Source organism: Podarcis melisellensis (assembly GCF_964234715.1).
Source record: "Podarcis melisellensis genome assembly, chromosome: 2".
NCBI lineage: Eukaryota > Metazoa > Chordata > Lepidosauria > Squamata > Lacertidae > Podarcis > Podarcis melisellensis.
The window spans coordinates 72,237,189-72,257,491 of NC_138529.1; the positions used below are offsets into that span (position 1 = coordinate 72,237,189).

The window sequence follows — 20,303 nt, forward strand, 5'->3', positions numbered from 1 at the left end:
CGCCTCCGGCCTTTCCTCACTGGCTGAGATTCCACCCGAGGAAGGAAGGCTGGGTTGGCAGCGTCACGCCTCCTTTCTCAGGGTTCGTTTTCATTGGTCCGTAGAGTCAGGTGCCTGCCTTCTTTAATGGTCCGCTAAGCCGCTCGTCTTGCTGTGGAAGCGGGGGACTGGGCATGCGCGGTGTGCTCCCGTTTGCTCAGTAGGTGGGGCACTCCGCGCTGGCAGGGCGCGCGCAGCTTCTTCGTTGGGCTTCGCGCACCAGTTGGGGGCGGGCTTGGAGCGGCGGCAGCGGGAGAGCAATTCAAGCGGGGACGGGTGTGCTTGCACCTTTGCATGCCCGAACTTTGGGGAGGCTTATGGCAGAAGGGGAGGGACGAGGGGTGGGAAGGCGGCGGCCCTGGGAGGCGCAAGACGCCAGCTGGCGGAGTGGGTGGGAACGTGGCTTAGCCCTTGGAATGCGCGCGGGGGGGGGGGGTGAACCACAGAGCTATTCAAAGCAGGGGGAGCGAAGAGACCGCAGATTGCCCAAGCAGTTTGCTAGTTTGCACGGGATGACATGAATCAAGAGTTTCCCCTTCTGGGTGTCCTTGTTTTCAGGGACACGAACAACCCTCAATAATCCCTGGTGCTCTCATCTCTGTTCATGCATGGGAGGGTGTTTTTTTTTTGGGGGGGGGGTTAATTCAGTAAAAAACATTATTTTAATTTAGTGCCCAAACAAGTGAGTGGATGCAGAAGATGTTGCTTTTTCTCTTCTGCGCCCCTTTTGCGGGCCTGCCTGGTCCGGCTGTTCTAGCACGCGTTGATGGACAGCTCGGTGTGCAGCCGGGCTCTGCTGCTCAGCCCCTTCCTTGCCTCTGCGCTGGGCTGGCTCCTTCCCCGGGAGGCGTGTTGCTGCAGCCGCTGATCGAAGGCTGAGATCACTAGGGGGGAGGAGGGGACGGCAAGCGAGGAAGAGGGAAAGCCCAAGCGGCAGATCTCGCCCTCCGACTTGCCCAAACTTGCCCTGCCACTTGGACTGTCTCCGCGTCTAGGAGGACCACTGGGCTACGAAGAGCCGGTGCACCACCCACCCACACCGCGGTGAGTTTTGCTACTCTGGGCAGGCGGGAGGTGGGGTGGGGTTTGAGAAGTAAATAAATAGCTGGGTGGCGGCCCTTTATCTTATTTGTCTCTGGATCGTTCCCAAAGCGACAGTCGGGAACGGACAGAATCCGTAGCTGTCTATACCGGATCTGATTTCTTCGAATTAGAGAGAGGTGCAGGAGACGTCCCCAAACAACGTAGAGCCTCTGTATCTTGATAACGGGGTACTGCGGATTCTTTTTAATCCGGGCTGGAACCTCCGCTGAAGTTGCGCCCTCGCTGGCGCTGATCCTAAGCGAGTACTTGACAGGGCTGTGCGCTTTTTGCTTTGACCCTCCTCCGCAAGTTAATGGGTCGCTACCCACTTTTTAAAGGGGCAAATCCCCACATAGCATCCTTTGAGTGTAAACACCTATCTGGTAAATTGGGGAAAGTGCTGGTTCTTGCCACCTTGGTCTTCAGGAAGAAGGGCAGGAGAGAAATACAGTAAGTAAATTATTCCCCCTTCCTCCCCCCACACATTATGTTCCACATTATTAATACAGCCGCACAGTATTGGTGGGCCAGCAAAAATTCTTGCATGGCTTGGAAACCTTTGGCGAAATTATTTGCAAGTCTTCCAAAAGTTGTGCAGTTCGGAGACAACCTGTGAAAGCAGCCAGGGGGCTGCCGATCTGTAGTATGATGCCAATACTGGCTCTTAATTGCCCCGCCCCACCGCCCCAAAAAGACCATTTGCGCTTTTCATTTGTGCATCAAGAGTGCATACTTTCCATCATCAGAGTATGTATGCTATACATTTTGCATACAGCAGGCTATGGATGATTGCTTACATGACTCAGAAGGTTTTTTTCTCTCTGGTAAGATTTGATTGTTTTTTGTTTTTTAAATCTTTGCTTTGTGTGGTGTGGCTTGCTTGTTTGAGTATGCTATTTATTCAGCAAGCCCCTTTCTGTTGAGCTTGCTGTATGTTGTCAGCTGAGTGGGGTACCCCAGCCAGATAATAATAAATATTATTATTGTGTAGACTGGCTTTACGGAGTCGGGAGGTGCAGATAACAAAACAACCCTGTTATGAGGCAGCTATTTCTCTCAATTTTAAGATGTTAAATAATACTAAAGAACAGGATTTTCTACTAGATTTGCACTAAATTCCTCAGTTCAAGGTGCAAATCACTTTCTTAATTCAAGCAGGAGGAAGATACTAGCATGAAGGCAAAGGAAGTTGCCTCTGCCTCTTCATTAATATAGGTAGCAAAGCATAGAGGCAAGTCCAGTGATCCTGAAAGATAAGAACATTTGCATAATATTGATCTGTCTACTTCTGTTATTTGGTATCTCTATTGGTTTTGTAGTGAAACTAGTGAATGTACACATGGTTGAGTCCTAGCAGACTGTCTCCCGGAACACAATATGTAGATAGGCAGAGCCCAGGAGCACTGGCAGACTTTGAACTGTTTATTACTCAAATAATTTTGTTCTGAGTTCAAAGAGCACTAGTGCATCTAGAGAGGACTGCTTGCTGGATATCATACATTCATCTGTTAGCAGGTCTTATATTTCTGCATCCAACCATGCTACATAGCAATGATGTTACATTTCAAAACCTTGCATCACTGTACCTGGCTTTTAGAAAACTTGTTTGTTTATTCCCCCGTCTTGTGGCTAAGCTCCCCACAGACCAATTGATGAGGGTCTGGGCAGACCATTTATGTTTTTCCTAACTGTTGTAGCAATTGTGATGCGCTGTGTTAGACCCTATGTGGCTGTTTTTATTATTGTTGCTTTTTATTGTATTACAATTTGAATTTTGTAGAATTCAAATTGTAACATAATAAAACGTAAGAAATAAAAAAGCTGCCAAAACACAGTTAAAAATCAATGTGAATATTTAGTGAGGTAGACGTGTTGTTTCTCTCATCATTAGCCACCAATTCATAGATGCTCCATAGACCACCTGACTGAAGCCCATGGACCATAGTTTGGGAATTCCTCACTCGGTCCCTGCGCATGCTTTCTTGATGCCATCTGATCCCGTCCACCATCTCACCTGCTATTCTCTCTCACCTCCACCAGATAGTCTGTTTCTCTGACTCCTTCCTATGCTGTGTTCAAGCATTATCTCACCTGTTCTCAAACGGCATCCATTGGTTCACCTTTCCTCTCCTAGTCTTACCTTCTGGCTATGATGCTTGCAAAATCCTTTATATTGTAGGCAAGTATACTGTTTCTAAGGCCTAGAAAAGACAGTTTCCTCTTGTGCAATAAAGCTGTGACTTGTTAGTGAAAGCTGTGCACTGTTATTGAAATAGCATGAACATAACCGTGCACTTTCAGTTGTGACTCATTGGGAAAATATTCTGCTGCCATTGACTGCCAGTCAGCTGTATGCAAGTTAAAAGTTGGCTCCTTGCCTGTTACTGGCATTGGATTAGCAAATCAGAATTTAAAACGCTTGGAGTAGCTGACAAACCTACAGGTGATGGGAAGCATAATAAGGTCCAGCCAAAGGTTCCAGATTTCCCAAGGCTGATTTGATTACAGATTGATACAGTTAAAAACCGAAAAGGAAGATCTGCTGTCAAAGGAATAAAGGTCTGAACTAACAGGGTGATTAGGAAGGAGAGGGCTTGGGGCTGAGTCAGCTATGAAACCGGCATTTGGCTCTGATAGTTGTCGTATGGCTGTTTGCCTAGGGTGTGGGCCTAGGACTAAAGACAACATGTTCATCTCTGTGGCACAATGGGTCAGTGCACCTGGCTGTTAACCCAAAGGTTTGCATTTCCCGCCTCAGTGTTAGATTAGAATGCTTCTGCTGTTTCATACATAATCAATTTGCATGTTGAGCTTGTACATTTACATAATATTCTATGGCTGTGCACACACCATACCTTTGAAGCGCGCACACACCCCACACAGAGAATCCTGGGAACTATAGTTTATCCCTCACAGAGCTATAGTTCCCAGAGCTATGGTTCCCAGGATTTTTTAGGGGAAGGTATGTGCTTTAAATATGCTTTACCCATATGGTATGTACACAGCCTATATCAGGGGTCAGCAAACTTTTTCAGTCCACTGTCCCTTAGACCTTGTGGGGTGCCGGGCTATATTTTTTTCTGGGGGGGGGGAATGAATGAATTCCTATGCCCCACAAATAACCCAGAGATGCATTTTAAATAAAAACCCACATTCTGCTCATGTAAAGACACCAGGCAGGCCCCACAAATAACCCAGAGATGCATTTTAAATAAAAGAGCACATTCTCCTCATATAAAAACACACTGATTCCTGGACGACCTGCGGGGGGGATTTAAATGGCAGTTGGGCCGGATTTGGCTCCCGGGCCTTAGTTTGCCTACCATGGCCTATATCTATATGCAGCCTTTGCTAGATCTGAGCGGAGTGCACAGCCACACTCAGAATTCTCATATGTGGGAATGTCATCCAAATCTGGCAGGAAAGAAAAGCAGAAGTCTTTGGAGCTACATTATGCTAGCAGGAGCACACCTTGGGGTCTTGGCTGTTGTAATACCCAGTGGTGTGCTGTTGCTGCTAAGTTAGTCTTTCGGAAAGTCTGTGTTTTGCCAGAGTTTTATTGAAGAGCCTGATCAGTCGGCAGAAAGGAACTACTCCAGTATTCCTTCATAAAATTTATTTAATGGTAATGCTTGAAGTAGACAAGTCCTCTCCCTGTTTTCACTTAAACGAAATCACAGAGAAGGTCAGTGTGGGTCATTTAGGGACTGGTACTTCTAGTGACCTCCTGAGTCAAGAATTAACTTGCCTCCCTTTTTTTTGCAGTTGAATAAGAGCAGCAGCCTGACTCCTTTGGGAAACAGGGTAAGGCTCTGGAGGGAACGATGCCGCCAAAGCGCAAGGCCCCTGCCCAAACCAGGGCAGCAGTCAAGGGCAAGAAAGTGAAACAGGAGCCAGAGCTAAAGGCTGAACCTGAAGAAGACAGTTTCCACTCCACCGTGGAGGCACTGAAGGCAGCTCCCAAAGAGAAGCTCAAGGCCAAAATTGACTCTGCCTGTCAGCTGAGCGACGTTGATAATGCCAAGGTGAGAGCAAAGCTCTGGCTGAAGTGTTCCCTGTGCCCAGCATCCATTGGGGGGTGGGGAAGGGGTCATTCCCCCTGTCACCTGGCCCTGCCATGGGATAGTGTAACATAATGGGAGTCCTCCTGTCTCTTGTGGGCACCTGTGGTGGGGCAGTGAAGGTCAAAGTACACACTGAATCTTGAGGCTTCTCTCTTTTCCTTAAGCTTTCTTTGCCTTCCTTTAGCAGGGCAGCCAGGGCTGCATGTCCCAAGTCTGGCATAGGCAAACTTGGCCCTCCAGATGTTTTGAGACTACAATTCCCATCATCCCTGACCACTGGTCCTGCTAGCTAGGGATCATTTGAGTTGTAGGCCAAAAACATCTGGAGGGCCGAGTTTGCCTATGCGTATCCCAAGTAGAGGAGGGGGGAAATTAATGGAACCAAAAATTGTCCCCCCACCCCGCCAGAGGCTTATTAGGACTGGACAGTGTTCTACCCTTCAGGACCCCTTCTGCCCATTTGTCTTCTGCAGAGATCTTTTAGCAAAAACTACTAATCAAGGTGAGGATGCTATTGGGAGAGTCCAGCCAGACTTGGAATTTATCCTCTTGGATTCCGGCCTAGACTTTATTAGCACTTGGTATTTGTTAGTTCTTGCAATACTCTTTAAGTGCCAGGCTCTGATTGGCCTCCTGTTTTGCCAGATGTCAATCACAGGCAGGGATTTAGGCACACAGAGGTTGCTGTGGGTGTCTTAGGGGCTTTCATGTTGCCTGTTACGATTTTAGATTCACGAGGACTACGATTGCATGCTGAACCAGACCAACATTGGCCACAATAACAACAAGTTCTACATCATCCAACTCATAGAACAGAATGGGAAGTACAGCTGTTGGAACCGCTGGGGCCGTGTGGTGAGTAGCTTGCCCTCAGGGTGGCCCTGCAGTTCTTTTCTCAAAAATCTGTGGGGGTGGGGGTCTTCATCTCTCTAAGACTGACACAATTATATACAGCTGTGGATAGTGATGCCTAGCACTGGAATAAAGGGGGAAAGATAGCCCAAACCTTAGCCAATTTAAAAGAAAGCTTTAACTCTTCCAGCAATGTTTCCTGAATGACAGTTTGCAGAGCCATAACACGTCCAGACCCTGTGCTTGCTATTAGTGTTCCTAGCCATATTTATTGCTTATAAATATGGGCCTAGCATTAAGAAAGTCTGGAAAATACCATTCCTCATTGATCATTGAAACACGGGAGAGAGTGAGTCAAGAAAGTCGAATGAGCAGGAGTTGGAACTAAGGAAAGGAATAGTTTCACATACGTGACACCTAAGTGTTAGGGCCTCTGGGCACCATTTAAGTGGTACAAGATTCCCTGGGGTTAAGTGGCTACGGAGCTGAGATCATCCAGTTCTTATGCTGAAGCAAGCTGACTACTTCTGCTGCCATAAAACTATTTACAAGGTTGTAAACACCTTTAGCCTGGTAATGTGGATTCTCGCTTCGCTTAGCCTAGAGCTGTTGGTATATCAGGCGCAGTGTTTCAGCGGACTTGCCACAGATAATGGTTTCACAAAGTAATTGTCTTGAAGCAGTGTGTTACCACTTCAGGGTAATAGGTAGGATGGCCACAGTGTGCAGCTCTCTTGGTCTGTGGCTTCTGGGCATTTGCGATTGGAGGGAGGAAATAAGCCTTTTTCCAATAGTAATAAAGTCCTGTGTTTCAGACCTTTGGTCTAATCCAGGTACGCTCTTCTAAAATGACTCCCTGGTAACTCTTGAACCTGGAGTAGCCAAACAGGGTGCCCTCCGGATGCTGTTAAGACTACAACTCCCATCAGCCCCAGCAAGTGTGGCCCAAAGGTCAGAGATCATGGAAGCTGTAGCATAGCAGCATCTTGAGGACACCATGCTTTGGGCTAATGGCACTGCCACACATTTCTCCCTTTTATTTGCCCTGCTTTCTTAATATTGCAAAGCATTTTAAATTAACAAGGCAAAACACCATGGGCGTAGCCAGATTTAAGTTTCAGGGGGGCAGAACTGAGCTACCTGTGTTGCGATCAGTCAGTTAAGTGTTTTTATTTATTTACTTGAGTTGAGGGGCAGCTGCCCCCTGGCTATGCCCTTGTGGGACACAGAACAGCAACAGTCACTAGATGTCAGAGGTGCCTGCAAGCCTGACTAGGCCCAGGGGGCCGTTTTAACCCAAACCGTGAAGAGGCAAAAGCGTTACTGCGAAGGAACGACTGGGAGCTTAAGCACACTTCCCATCCAGAGCTTCTGGTGCTCTTGGTTCAAATAAGCTTGTGGGCACTCAGAGCCATCCTCCTGAAGTCTGTTTTGCAAGCTGTTTGCGTTTAATCTAGTAAGAGGCCAGTGACCTTGGAGAATCAACGCGAGGCAATTGTTGTTTGCTTCTTCCAGACCTGTGTTGCAATGGCAAAATTGCACAAGTTCATTCTTCAGTTATCTATTAAAATTAGACATGAGCTTGCAGTAAAGTAATCAATACAGAGAACACTGAGACAATGTGCTCTTGAGAAAGAAATGTTTACATCTTATGTTGATCAGGTTGTTGTTGATCAGGTTGTTGTTGCTAAATTGCAACGTAATTCAGCAGTTGAGATTTCCTAACAGCCGTGGGTGCAATCCCACACATGTCTTTTCAGAAGTCCCTTTGGATCGAGTGGGTCTTTAGTGGGTGTCCGACTGCAGCCTTAATTAATTTTCTCAGTAGAACTCCTAGGACGTGTGCCGGTTCCTAGGACATGTCCCAGTTCCCCAAGCTGGAATTTTGTAACTAGGGCAATAGTGTTTGTTGAAGCTATAGGCAGAGATGGGAGACCCCAGAGTGTCCAGGTTTGTTAAACTGCAGCTCCTGTCATCCCTGACAACCTATTGGGAGCTGGGATCCAGCATTTTCTGCTGTGGGGGAGATCTCTTTTAAGGAACATTGGGTGGTATTCTACTAAGAGAGACTCAGAGTTGACCCCTTGAGATTAATGAACGTGACTAAGTTAGGACCATTAATTTCAAGACGTCTCCTCTCAGTAAAACTTTCACCTGTGTGTCCAGCTTAAAGCAGCCTTTTATTGTAACCTGGGAGGCAGACATAAATGCAAGCTGATTAAGTTTGTCTTGACCTGATGTGCCCCCTTGGGTGAAACCGTCTTTATGTCAGGCCTTTAGACCCAGGTTTTATTTGCCTACCTGACTGTTGAGGGTGTGGGTGGCTAGGATTGTTCTCTCCCGGTTGTCTTTTCCTCCTCCAAGGCTCAAGTTTCAAAAGGCTTTTATTCCTGGAATTAGGTTGTCATAACTTGGCAGGGACTCTGTGCTTGAGAACCTGGAGTGGGAGCGGTACTGAGTCACCCATCAGAATAGGCTCTTTGCCACCACCCTTTTGCTAATTTTCACCACATGTCGTCCTCCCCTCTTGCTTTGTTTGCATACCAAATATGCAACAGTGACTGCCACATAAGAGACACACACACACACCCGCCCCCCCCCTTGGGCTTTTAGGCGGAAACACAAAACATACTTCTCTGGAGACCAAGGTAAGGAGCTGAAGTTATTAGCTAGCTTTCTCTTAGTCCAGAGGCTAATGGCTCTGATAGGCCCATTGCAGTTCTTCAGAGAACGCAAATACATGTCTGTGTATTCCAGAGTGCTCTAGCTGGGGTGGTGGGGAAGGAAAAAGATGTTAGGTAAAATCGCTATAAGTTGATGCTAGGAAGAAATCTCATGGCTGCTGTCAAGAAGCATCCAAGCCAAAAGAAACCCCTTCTGAATGAAATAGAGATGGCAAACAGAAACTAACAATAGCTTTAACTTTCCCTACCTGCTGTAGCTGACATTATAGTAGCATGGCTGCAACCTTCTCCATGAGGAGCAGATGAACAAACCAGCTAACCTAGCCGCTCCTGTGGTTTTAGCAGTTGACGATAAGAGCAATTAGATGCATTTCCCCCCCCCCCCCATGCTATTTTTATAGTCTATCTACGTAAGGCTTATACAAACTGCTTCCCTACTTTAGCTTAAGACCAATAAAGGAGTTCCTTTTGCTCCATCCTAATTCATTGGCAGTGCCCCAGTCAATCTCAGTGCTTTCAGCTCAGCTTCTTTTGTCCCTGAAATCTGGATTCTCTGTGACTGTGACTTTTTCTGTTTCCTAGCTCTCCCATCTCTCTCTGCTTGTTTGACAGCATATGTATGATTCACCATTCCAGCCTCCTAGTCAATCAGAAGGACAGTAGAAGCCAACTCCAGACACAGGCACACTGTCAATTTAGGTTTGCGCAATGAAAGTGGATTCAAGTGCTCAGGTGCAACAAAACCACTTTTTAAACAACATAAATACAGATATAGTTATATAGATGTCTTTTGCAGTTAGGAAAGTGAGAGGGAAATGCACTATAAAGTGTTGGATAAAAACAGATGGACAGGCAGGCATAAGACTTCCCTGCAAACAGATAAGGATGGATGCTCATTGTCATATAATCTCCCTGCAAACAAATCAGAAGGATTTGTTTGCAAGCAAATTGAGATGAATGCTCAATAAACAGGTTGTCTGGAGGAGTCCACAGTTTTGCTAAGTTACTCCCCCCCCACACACACTCATACACTCACACATGGACATGGTAACTAAGCTTCATTCCACCCCCAGGTTAGTTTCCTGTGCTGACCTGTTGCACCTTCTCCGACCTTTTGAGTCCCCTGGCCAGAACTGCCTCCATAAACAGATGACAAAGGTAAAGGTAAAGGGACCCCTGACCATTAGGTCCAGTCGTGACTGACTCTGGGGTTGCGGCGCTCATCTCGCTTTATTGGCCTAGGGAGCCCGCGTACAGCTTCCGGGTCATCATCATCATAATAATAATAATAATAATAATAATTTATTATTTATACCCCGCCCATCTGGCTGAGTTTCCCCAGCCACTCTGGGCGGCTCCCAATCAGTGTTAAAAACAGTACAGCATTACATATTAAAAACTTCCCTGAACAGGGCTGCCTTAAGATGTGGCCAGCATGACGAAGCCGCTTCTGGCAAATCAGAGCAGTTCATGGAAACACCGTTTACCTTCCTGCCGGAGCGGTACCTATTTATCTACTTGCACTTTGACGTGCTTTCGAACTGCTAGGTTGGCAGGAGCTGGGACTGAGCAATGGGAGCTCACCCCGTCGTGGGGATTTGAACCGCCGACCTTCTGATCGGCAAGTCCTAGGCTCTGGTTTAACCCACAGCGCCACCCGCATCCCTTGTAAACAGACAACAAGCATTCTATAAAAACTAATACAAAATTTCCTTTACAGTAGGGAAAAAATGCATATAAAATATTTAAAGAGGAACAATATGTACAGCTGTTTACATACCCATGCTAAAAACCTGAAAGCCAAGTTGATTAGAGGACCTGGTGCAAGAACAATATATGTCTCTAGGAGGTGCATCCCAAACCTTGTAAAACAGTGCAAATCAGTAGGATAATTTTATCGTCATATGCCTTTGCTTTTGTTGGAGAGAGATTCCAATATTTAGGAACAGATGCTGATTGTGAAAATTCCAGGCAAAATGTGAAAGGGAGAAGGAGCGGGGAGAGAAAAAAGAAATATAGCTACTTCACTTAAAACTTTTATGAGAATCTTGAGGTGCTGTAAGAAATAGAAGTAACAGCAAAAATAGAGAATGATTTTATCTACTCTGCAAGGCTCTTGCAGTGCACCAGGGTAATCATAAACAACATCTATTCAGGAGTAAGTCCCATTGAGTACAATAGGGCTTGCACCTAGGTAAGTGGCTAGAAGATGGCAGCCTCAAATGCTAAAATGGCTCTTGGGCAGTATTTTTCTCTCTTTCTTTTTGTAAAAGCATCTCTGAGACATCCAGGTGATAAATCTGTGTGCCTCCAGACTCCAGCTGCTAATGACCTAAATTGAGTTTCCACTCTGGAGGCACTTTATATTTATTACAATTCATCGTTGCTCAGACATCAAGAGAAGTCACTCCTGGATTATTTTCACCTTTCTAAAATATGCTGCACTTACAGAAAGTGGGGGAGGGGGAGGATTAAACACCCTAAGACTGGGAGCAAAGAATGCAAATGGGACTAAGTGGGCAAGGAAATCTACCTCCACTTCAAAGTGGAGATTAAGGACTTCAGGGAACCATTGTGTACAGCAGAGAAGCCTGCACCAGAGACTCAATGGCAGGCGATCTGTTTCCTCTGGGAAGGGCTGAAGCTTGATGGAAGAACATGTATCAAAGGCTGGATTGGTGGATTGTGCTTTCTACAAAGAGGTTGTGGTCCCTTCAGAACCAACTTATGCCAGCAGACAAGATGATGCAAGATGTCCTTCTAAAGTGTACAGTTGCATGCAAGGACATGTCCCCCTCTATAGGTTACCCTACTTTGTGGAAGGTAGGAGTGTTCCTGCCTGTGAGGATGGCTGTGTCCCTGCCCATTCTTTCATTGCAGGACTAAGAAAGGAAGCACAAGATACGTGGGAGAAGATGCAGAAGTTTCCGTCTCTTGCTGATGTGTGTTTCCTTTCCTCTTGTTGCTTGCAGGGAGAAGTAGGGCAGTCAAAACTCAACGCCTTTCCATCCTTGGAGGCGGCCAAGAAGGATTTTGAGAAGAAATTTCGGGATAAGACCAAGAACAGCTGGGGTGACCGGGAGAACTTTGTGGCTCACGATGGCAAGTACACCTTGATTGAGGTGCAACATGCAGATGATGAAGAGGAGCAGGAGGTGACTGTGAAGGTACTGAGCCAAGGAATACCCTGGGAGCAGACTGGCACACTGGGGAGAGGCATAAGTCAGTGCAAAACAGCAGAAACAAAGCCTAATTGCAAACAGTCTAGACTAATACATTTAAAATTAGGTTAGTTGATTTGTTGGCAGTGCAATCCGACTTGCAAGAGAGTCCTATTGAATTGAATGCAACTTCTCTGTAAGCATACCTAAGATTGCACGGTAAATCACTATGGTAAAATAAGTAACAGATTAATCAAACTAAAAAATAGTGGTCCAGTGCTTCTTTATCAGTCATCCCAATACTTTGGCACACACTGTCCAGAACACGCTAAGCCCAGGAGTGGGTTTACTTCTTACTCATTACTGTTCATGTGGTTTTTTTGGTAGTTTCAGGACATATGGTGCTGTGGACTTTTTGAAATGAAAGCACAAAGTTCAGGGAAGAGACCTGGGATGTGTCTGGGAGAATCTGGTCCCTGTCCTTGCATACCCATACACACACCATAGCTTTGGTCCAGGGACCAGTGGGAGGCCTCATTTGGAGAGCCAGGTGGTTGATCCCTGGGCATTATAGCACCAGGCACCTCCTGTGGGCCGACCAGTGACTGGAGGAGTTCAGCATAGCATTAAGCACCTCTGCTTGCCTGATTGAATTATCTGTCCTTTCCTCTCTCTCACCCACTGTTCCAGGGGTTCCCCTGATGCCCACCAGACCCAGGCGTGCCAGGGGAGGGAAGGAGGTGGAAAGCCCCATTGCGCTAGCGAAAGTACTTGGGTGGGCTTCAATTGGCAGGACTACTTAGCTGAATCTGGCGCTGAGAGTGCCAGATGAGTTCTGCTGGTGTGCCTGCACAGCCCCAACCAAGCCACCATTCTGTCTCTGCTCCACACCATTAGTAAGAGGCAACAATGCTGTCAGTAGCCGGGCAGAGCGCCATCACCTGGTTAAGGCTCCTGGTTGAGGCTGTGTGCGATCTTCGATCACCAATCCAATCCTCACAAAGTTATCCTAGCAGCCTAATCACAGTCTATCTCCTGGTTATCAGTGATTTAGAGGACTCCTGCAGGTTTTCAAAGTCTGTGTGAGTTAGAGAACATGGATAATCTCTTGTAGTGAGTGAACTGCATCAGGGTTGGTGAAGTTAATGGAAGTCAGTTAGCATTTCCATGTGCAGGTCCATTTGCTCAAGGGTGTTTGCTTAAGTCCTGTTATTTTGAAAGGTGTTCACTGCCAGGTGAAAGCTTGTGTGCCCTACTGTGAATCTAAGGGTGAAGTCCAGCCCCACTAGAAGAAGCTGATTTGTGTGTATGTCCAGACCCAGGTTGGTTCTTTCCTGTTTCCAAGGCGGACAGCGTAGATGGAGTGAAGCTATCCAAGCAAAGGATACGGCCCTGCACATTGGACAAGCCTACTCAGGAGCTGGTCTCCCTCATCTTCAGCAACGACATGTTTAAGGATGCCATGCAGACCATGAATTTAGGTAAAGGGTCAAGGGATCTTTTGGTGGTGGGTTGAGTTGTTGTTGTTGTTGTTTGCTTTGCCGCAGGTGGGAGAAGCACCCAATGGCTTCAGGTTACAAGAAAGGAGAGTCCTACTAAACATTTGAAAAACTTTCTGACTGTAAGAGCTGTTTGGCAGTGGAACAGACTACCATGAGAGACGGTGGACTCTCCTTCCTTGGAGGTTTTTAAGCGGAGGTTGGATGGCCACCTGTCATGGATGCTTTAGCTGAGATTCCTGCATTGAAGGGTCTAAATGACCCTGGAGTCTCTCCGAACTCTATGATATATCCATCTTGCCTGCTCTTGGCATCAAACATACATTATCTGTTTATTGTGGTTTGCTATCCATTTGGCTAATAGAGAAAGCTGGTATATATAGTTGTAACAACATCAAGCTAAACCAATTAGTGAGAGAAAACTCGGTTATGGGAAGGAGGGAGAGGGAGAGAAGCTCAGGTCACCTGTACTGGTGAGATTTGATTCTTTGGTCCTTGGTCACAAATAAAGACCAACCTGGGAAGAGCAGAATGTGGTTCAGTTATAGAATGAAAAGGGGCATGAATTGAACTAAGTAGTGGCGTTCTGATCTGGGTGGTTTCAGCTACTGATTTGTAGGATTCTTGGAAGTCCACAGAGTTGTTACACTGATCTCTGCCAAACATCCTCATGTCACCCTTTTTAATCCCCTTTCCCAGATGTGAAGAAGATGCCGCTGGGGAAACTGAGCAAGCAGCAGATTGCCAAAGGCTTTGAAGCTCTGGAGGCCATTGAGACAGCACTGCAGAAGCAGCCGCCTTCTCAGAAGCAGCTGGAGGAACTCTCCTCTCGCTTCTACACCATCATCCCCCACAACTTTGGCCGGGCTCGGCCTCCACCCATCAGCACTCAGGAGGTTGTCCAAGCCAAAAAGGACATGCTGCTGGTAAGGAGCTCCGAGAACTGGGCCAATCCCCATGCCATTAGAGCAAGAGACATCTCTGTGCTGTGGAAGGCTCTGTCAAGAGTCTTCCATGCTCAGACTGTGAGACCAAGGTCTTGCCTATGCAGCAATGAAGTGTCCTCACTGACACAAAAATTCTGTACTGCTATGCTTCCTTACCTGCTCTGACAGCCACAGGTTCTGTCTGGGGCCCAAAGCTGCCCAATGACCCTGTCAAACGAGAAAAATGGTGTGTGGGTAATTGGCCAGAAATGTGTTTTAAATGTTTGAGAGGGAACTCCAGTGGCCATAGGTTCTGCTCACTCGGTCCCATGCTGTGTCTACTGCACAGTCTTTTTCTACCTGTGCTAAAAGATAGCAGAATAAATATTTTAATATTAAACATAATAATGGAAGCCTTTATAGCAGTTCTATTTGCAGTGTTTAGTAAAGGTAAAAAGGTAAAGGACCCCTGTTGCTCTGTCCCAGCTACTGCAATGTTTAGTACTATAGGAATGAGAGCTGAATCCACTACAAAAAGAAAGGAACATAGGAATCTGCCTTATACTGAGTCAGACCATGAATCCATCCAGCAGCTGAGTACTGCTGACCCTGAATAACTGCAGCTCCCCGGGGTTTCAGATGGGAACATTCCCAACCCTACCTGGAGATCAAACCAGGGACCACCTTCATGGAAAGCAGATGTTCTACCATTAAGCCATAGCCTAGCCTGCAAACAATGGAAACACAGTAGCTGCCTTATGCGAAGTCAGACCTTTTGTCCATGTAGCTCCATGTTGTCTACACTGATTGGCAGCAGCTCCCTGTGATGGACCATCTGCATGCAGCTGTTCTGCTAACAAGCTGCAGCCTTTCGAAACTGAAGGGTATAATCTTGAGAACTAACAAAACAAAAAGGCCAATAACTTTGGTCCAGTTATGATTTTGCACTATAAGCCCTCAGTACCCCAAATGGCTGCTTAGTGGGTGCAGCCTTCAGGGTTAATAATCGCTTCCACTCTTGAGTTCAAAGGTCTCTCTTTCTTCATTTCATTTCATTTCATTCGTTACATTTCTATGTGGCTTTTCACTCGCACAATTGACAAAGCAGCTCACAAACAATAAACAGCAATAACATAATAGAACATTGCAATTAAAACATAAATCATATAAAATAATTAACAAATCATCATTAAAGCAATTAGAAATCATCTGTAAAACCACCTTCTATAAAACACTATTAACAACTCAAACATAGCCAAGCAGCACAACCACAAGTCATAAGATTCACAAAGCACTACAGCGTTCATAATCTACAAAACAATATTAACATTAGCAAACTAACAACCCAAAACAAAGAAACACTATTGAATTCTCTCTCACTCACTCACTCTCTCTCTCTCTCTCACACACACACACGCACACACACACACACACACCACCCCCAATAGCAATATTGAAAACATATGAAAAACCGTAACCTTCCCCCCCTTTTGATTTCAAGCTAGAGCACCAATGAGATTTCCCTAGCTGAAATGGGCTACCAATAGAACAGTCCTAGATATGTTTACTTGGAAGTGAAGCTCACATAGGATGGCAGTGTAAGAGTCAAATGGTTCCTCCCACCACCAGTGTTTGTGAAGATTGGTTCCCTTTCCTGATAGGTCCTGGCAGATATTGAACTTGCCCAGAGTATGCAGGCCCAGAAGAAGAAGGAAGAGGAAGAAGAGGAGGAAATGAAGGTGGAAGAGGTCCCACACCCAGTGGACAAGGACTATGGGCTCTTAAAGTGCGAACTCACCCTGGTAGACCCATCATCGGAGGATTATAAGGTAGGGTGACCCTACAGGAAGCTTCCCAGTCTGGTTGCTGTGGTACTGTAGGGTACTATGCATGCCCCTGTGTTGGAAGCCCAGGACCTCTGAAAAGTGGGGGCAACATGCAGGGGGGAAATGTTGATTCTCTGCACTTTCCATTTTCCTCTGTCTGCCTCAGTGCTTTAATGATCACTTTTTTCCTCTGCTTCTCTCCTGCTCCCTGCAATTAGCTGATTGTAAACTACGTAGAGAAGACAGGCTGCACTTATCGGAAGCTTCAAGTCCTGAACATCTGGAAGGTGAACAGAGAGGGCGAGGTAAGGTCTACTGGCAGGGCCCCTTCCCTTCTGTTAACTGTCTGTGTGTACTTCTGCCAGTTGCCTGAAATTGGCTCTGTCTTTGAGCAAAACCACCCAGAGCACCTCACTTTGCAGCTTCCTCTGGCACCAGACAGAATAGACCTAGGAGCATAGCAACAAGGAAAGGCCCTGAATGGCAGTTCCTGGCTTATTCTCCTTTGGTTCCAGCAGTGCCAGGGTCCCTTGTGGAACATAGGAAGCTGCCTGAAATGGAGCCCTTTGAGCTCAGAATTCCAGCACTGGCTGGCAGTGTCTCTCCTGGGTTTTAGGCAGGGGTCTCTGTGGGACCTTTTACATGCAAAACATGGGCTCTCCTACTGAGCCTCAGCCCTTCCCCATTGTGCTGGTTGGCAGCCCTTGGCATCTGTCAGTCTGTATAGCAGCAGGCCCCATAATGAACCTAGCAGATGCTTTTGTGTAAAGAGCTACAACCCTCTGTTACTGGCTAGGTATCACAGCACTGCGGGTGCCAGCCAGAGCAGACCGATGCTGTCTAGAGAACTTGCTTGTTGTGGGGCAGTGCCCAAATGTTGTCAGTGGTTCTGGAGGTGCTCTTGAGTTGAGAAACGGCAGCTTTGGATTCCCAAGACCCAGAGTGTCTACATGGTGGCAGAAGAAACCAGAGACCCTCTAGTCGAGCTACAACCCCAAAGGAGGACTCTTTGCCTCTTAACACAGGATTGTCACTGTAGATCAAGGATGGGGAAACTCAGGTCAGGGGGAAGCGGGGGGGATGTGGCTCTCCATGCCTCACTATCTGACCCCAGTTTATACGAGTGAAAATACAACCAACAACCGAAAGAGAAACGTCTTCCCCCCTTCCTTTTTCTGTAAAGGTGTCTCTGCTGGTAGGCAGTAGGTTGGTGTTGGGAGGGAGTGGGGAAGAGCACACGTTCTCACCAGTTCATGCTCCATAGGCGTCCTGCTACACGTGGCTGACTAGTCACAGTTCAGTTTTGCAGTGTGTACAAGCCAAGCTCGGTGCTCCCAACAGAAGGCTTATCTTGCTGCCCATAAGCATAAAATTGCACCCTTCACATGGAGGGAGAGCTCTGCTTGCTGAACTTCTTTTTCTATCCCCACCCCATTCTGCTAACAGGGCAACCGTTTCAAGGCTCACAGCCACCTGGAGAACAGGAGACTGCTTTGGCACGGCACCAACGTGGCTGTCATTGCAGCCATCCTGAAGAGTGGTCTACGCATCATGCCGCACTCCGGCGGGCGTGTGGGCAAGGGCCTTTACTTTGCATCGGAGAACAGTAAATCGGCAGGATACGGTGAGGCAACCAACACTCTGTGCTCCCTTTGGGCTGCAAGGACTGCTGCCCCTCTTGTTCTTTCCACCATTTTCTCAGTGGTTTGCTGCCTTTCTCTGCTGCTGCTGTTGCTTCTCTGGTCTTAATAGTGGCAGGGCAGAAGGCAGGTCCATATAGATACCCCTGGTCCCTGTCGACATGCTTTTAAAAGCTGCCACTGCTATTTTTTCCGTATATAGATATAGATATGAGAAAGGGAGGTAAAACTGAAAAGTGTGCATTTATATGCCTGTATTTAACTATTTCCATTAAGTGATCCTGGCTGTGTCCCTTCTGGCGCTTTCCACAAGCACTTAGGTCTTTTGTAACCTTGTAAACTGGAAATGAACCTTAGAGGCTTCTAGCGCCAATTGGGTGAAAACCTGTTCCAGATTGGAGAATGTACACCATGGTGGTCTTTGGCTTTCCTAGTGGAAAGCACATCCTCTTCCAGAAGCAGGGCATCCCATTTTTTTTGCCAATCCATACTAATTGGATAAGACCACCCCAGCCCACTGGAAAAAGTGCTTTTGACAGTTATGGGACAGTCCAGAACAGTATGGGATGTTGTGCAGCAGGCTGCTAGCAACTTTTATCCTGCTGAAGATCTAAAAAGTGTGCATGTCTGATTGGACCAATACAGAGTATTGGTGCACTAGCCATTCCTTCCTCACAGAAGTTGGAAGTTGGAGACGTCCAAATTAGCAGCCCCAGTTTGAAAGAGCAACTTCTTTGCTTTCATCCTATGCCATTCAGGAGGATGAAACCTGTGGTTGCATTATTGAAGAGGATATTGGCAATGCCATCTGAAAACAATACTATCCATGATGGAATCTGTCTGTCCTGTTCAGCAGAGGTTATTATTATTTTTTGAAAGCTGGAATATGTTCGTGATATAATCATCCTCCTACTTTCCTAATCCCACTGGATTTGTGTGCCTATGTGAAGCAGAACACAGGGAAGGATATGGTACGGTGTATGTGACTCGAGCAGGGAACCTGCTGTCCATCACTTTAACCACTGGGACCTCTTTTTCCTTATCCCCCCCCCCCCAGTTGGCACCACCTCCAATAGGGTGGGGATTATGTTCCTGAACGAGGTGGCCCTTGGCAAAGAGCATCACATCACCCAGGATGACTGTTCGCTCCGCAAGCCCCCAGACGGTTATGACAGTGTCGTGGCCCGTGGCGTGACTGAGCCAGGTAAGCCTGAAGGTTGGAAAGAAACAGTTGTGATGTTTTGCAGCCTGTTAATCGTATGCTAACCTCCCTCTCGCTTTCTTTGTTTCTGGCTTGCTGTGCTATCCCCAGACCCTGCGCAGGATAAAGAGATAATCCTGGATGGGAACAAAGTGCTGGTATCCCAAGGAAAGCCTGTTCCTATGGCTAAGTACAAGAGCTCCTGCTTCTCCCAGAGCGAGTACCTGATCTACCAGGAGAGTCAGTGCCGCATTCGCTACCTTATCCAGCTCCGCTTCTGAGGTGTTTCTTGAGCGGCACGCCAGCTAGGCCCCGCCTATGCAGCAAGGAGGTCCTCGTCTGCCTAGCACTGAACAGGCACGTGACTGTGATATGGCAGTCCACAGTCGGACTGCCTTGGTGTAGCCAGCCATGTTTGTCAGCTCTTAGTGGTTCACTCATGAATTCTGGGGTCCCAGCTGAGGAAAGCAGAACCACTCTCCAAGTTCGTTTTAGGACTGTGTTAGGCTCCGTAATACAGATGAAAGTCTGACAAGGTGAAGACAACCAAATGCTGACAAGTGGCACCTCCTCCTTTCAGAGCACTTTAAGGCCTGTAAATAAAAGAATGTATGTTAAGCCCACCTAATGTCTTTCCTTCCCTGTTACTGTCTACCTGGGCACATAGCTAATATCCACGTATATGGCCCACCCACTGTAGAAGTCAAGTTACACAGGGAGGCTAAATGAAGAAAAGGAATCTCTGAAGGCTGTGACCGGGTTCAAACGTGGCATGCTCAGACACGAACGCAGTTACACACCACTGCACTAAGCATCCTAAACCAAGCATGGCTAAACTTGGCCCTCCAGCTGTTTTGGGGACTACGGTTCCCATCCTCCCTGACAACTGGTCCTGTTAGCTAGGGATGATGGAAGTTGTAGTCCCAAAACAGCTGGAGGGCCAAGTTTGGCCATGCCTGTGACCTAAACCCACTGTAGTCACATCTTCCACTAAGTAATTCAGCAGAATTTGTATGATATGCCTCGTGAGTCATACTGAAACGTTGTATTCCTTTGTGCATTCCCTGAGGTAAATGGGTTGTCGCACATCTGGCAAAGTGCAAATGGGTGGGAGGAATATGGGGTGGGTTTTTGTTGTTGTTTCCTCCATGTGGTCAAGGAACTGCTACTGCATTTACTTTATTTAAAATATTTCAACCCACCTGTCGTCGCAATGCAATGCCACACTGAGAAGCAATAATGAAAAATGTGAACAGGAAAATTAAAGGAGAGGATAAAACCCACCACAGGAGCAGCAACAACAATAATCGTCAAAATCCAGCCAGGCA

General features: G+C 46.8%; 1 protein-coding gene and 1 long non-coding RNA gene across 4 annotated transcripts; one reads left to right on the top strand and one right to left on the bottom strand.

Moving 5' to 3' along the window:
* The first annotated feature begins 675 nt into the window (after positions 1-675).
* On the top strand, positions 676-19,598 carry PARP3 (poly(ADP-ribose) polymerase family member 3). 2 transcript variants are annotated; one of them, XM_081900303.1, is made up of 11 exons: positions 676-1,083; positions 4,888-5,147; positions 5,916-6,041; positions 11,695-11,889; positions 13,229-13,364; positions 14,082-14,308; positions 15,970-16,137; positions 16,353-16,439; positions 17,581-17,758; positions 18,832-18,978; positions 19,087-19,598. In XM_081900303.1, the coding sequence occupies exons 2-11, from the start codon at positions 4,947-4,949 to the stop codon at positions 19,254-19,256; spliced, it is 1,635 nt and encodes a 544-aa protein (XP_081756429.1). In that variant the 5' UTR covers positions 676-1,083; positions 4,888-4,946; the 3' UTR covers positions 19,257-19,598. The 2 variants fall into 2 exon arrangements, with proteins under 2 accessions (XP_081756429.1, XP_081756430.1); XM_081900304.1 differs by lacking the exon at positions 676-1,083 and adding an exon at positions 1,210-1,572.
* Positions 10,217-15,963, bottom strand: LOC309363901. Of its 2 annotated transcripts, XR_014165632.1 has the most exons (3): positions 14,486-15,963; positions 13,848-13,899; positions 10,217-10,674 (listed from the first exon to the last, which is right to left on the bottom strand). It is a non-coding gene; the product is annotated as an uncharacterized lncRNA (long non-coding RNA). The 2 variants fall into 2 exon arrangements; XR_014165633.1 differs by lacking the exon at positions 10,217-10,674 and having other exon boundaries at positions 13,696-13,899.
* Positions 19,599-20,303: the final 705 nt, after the last annotated feature.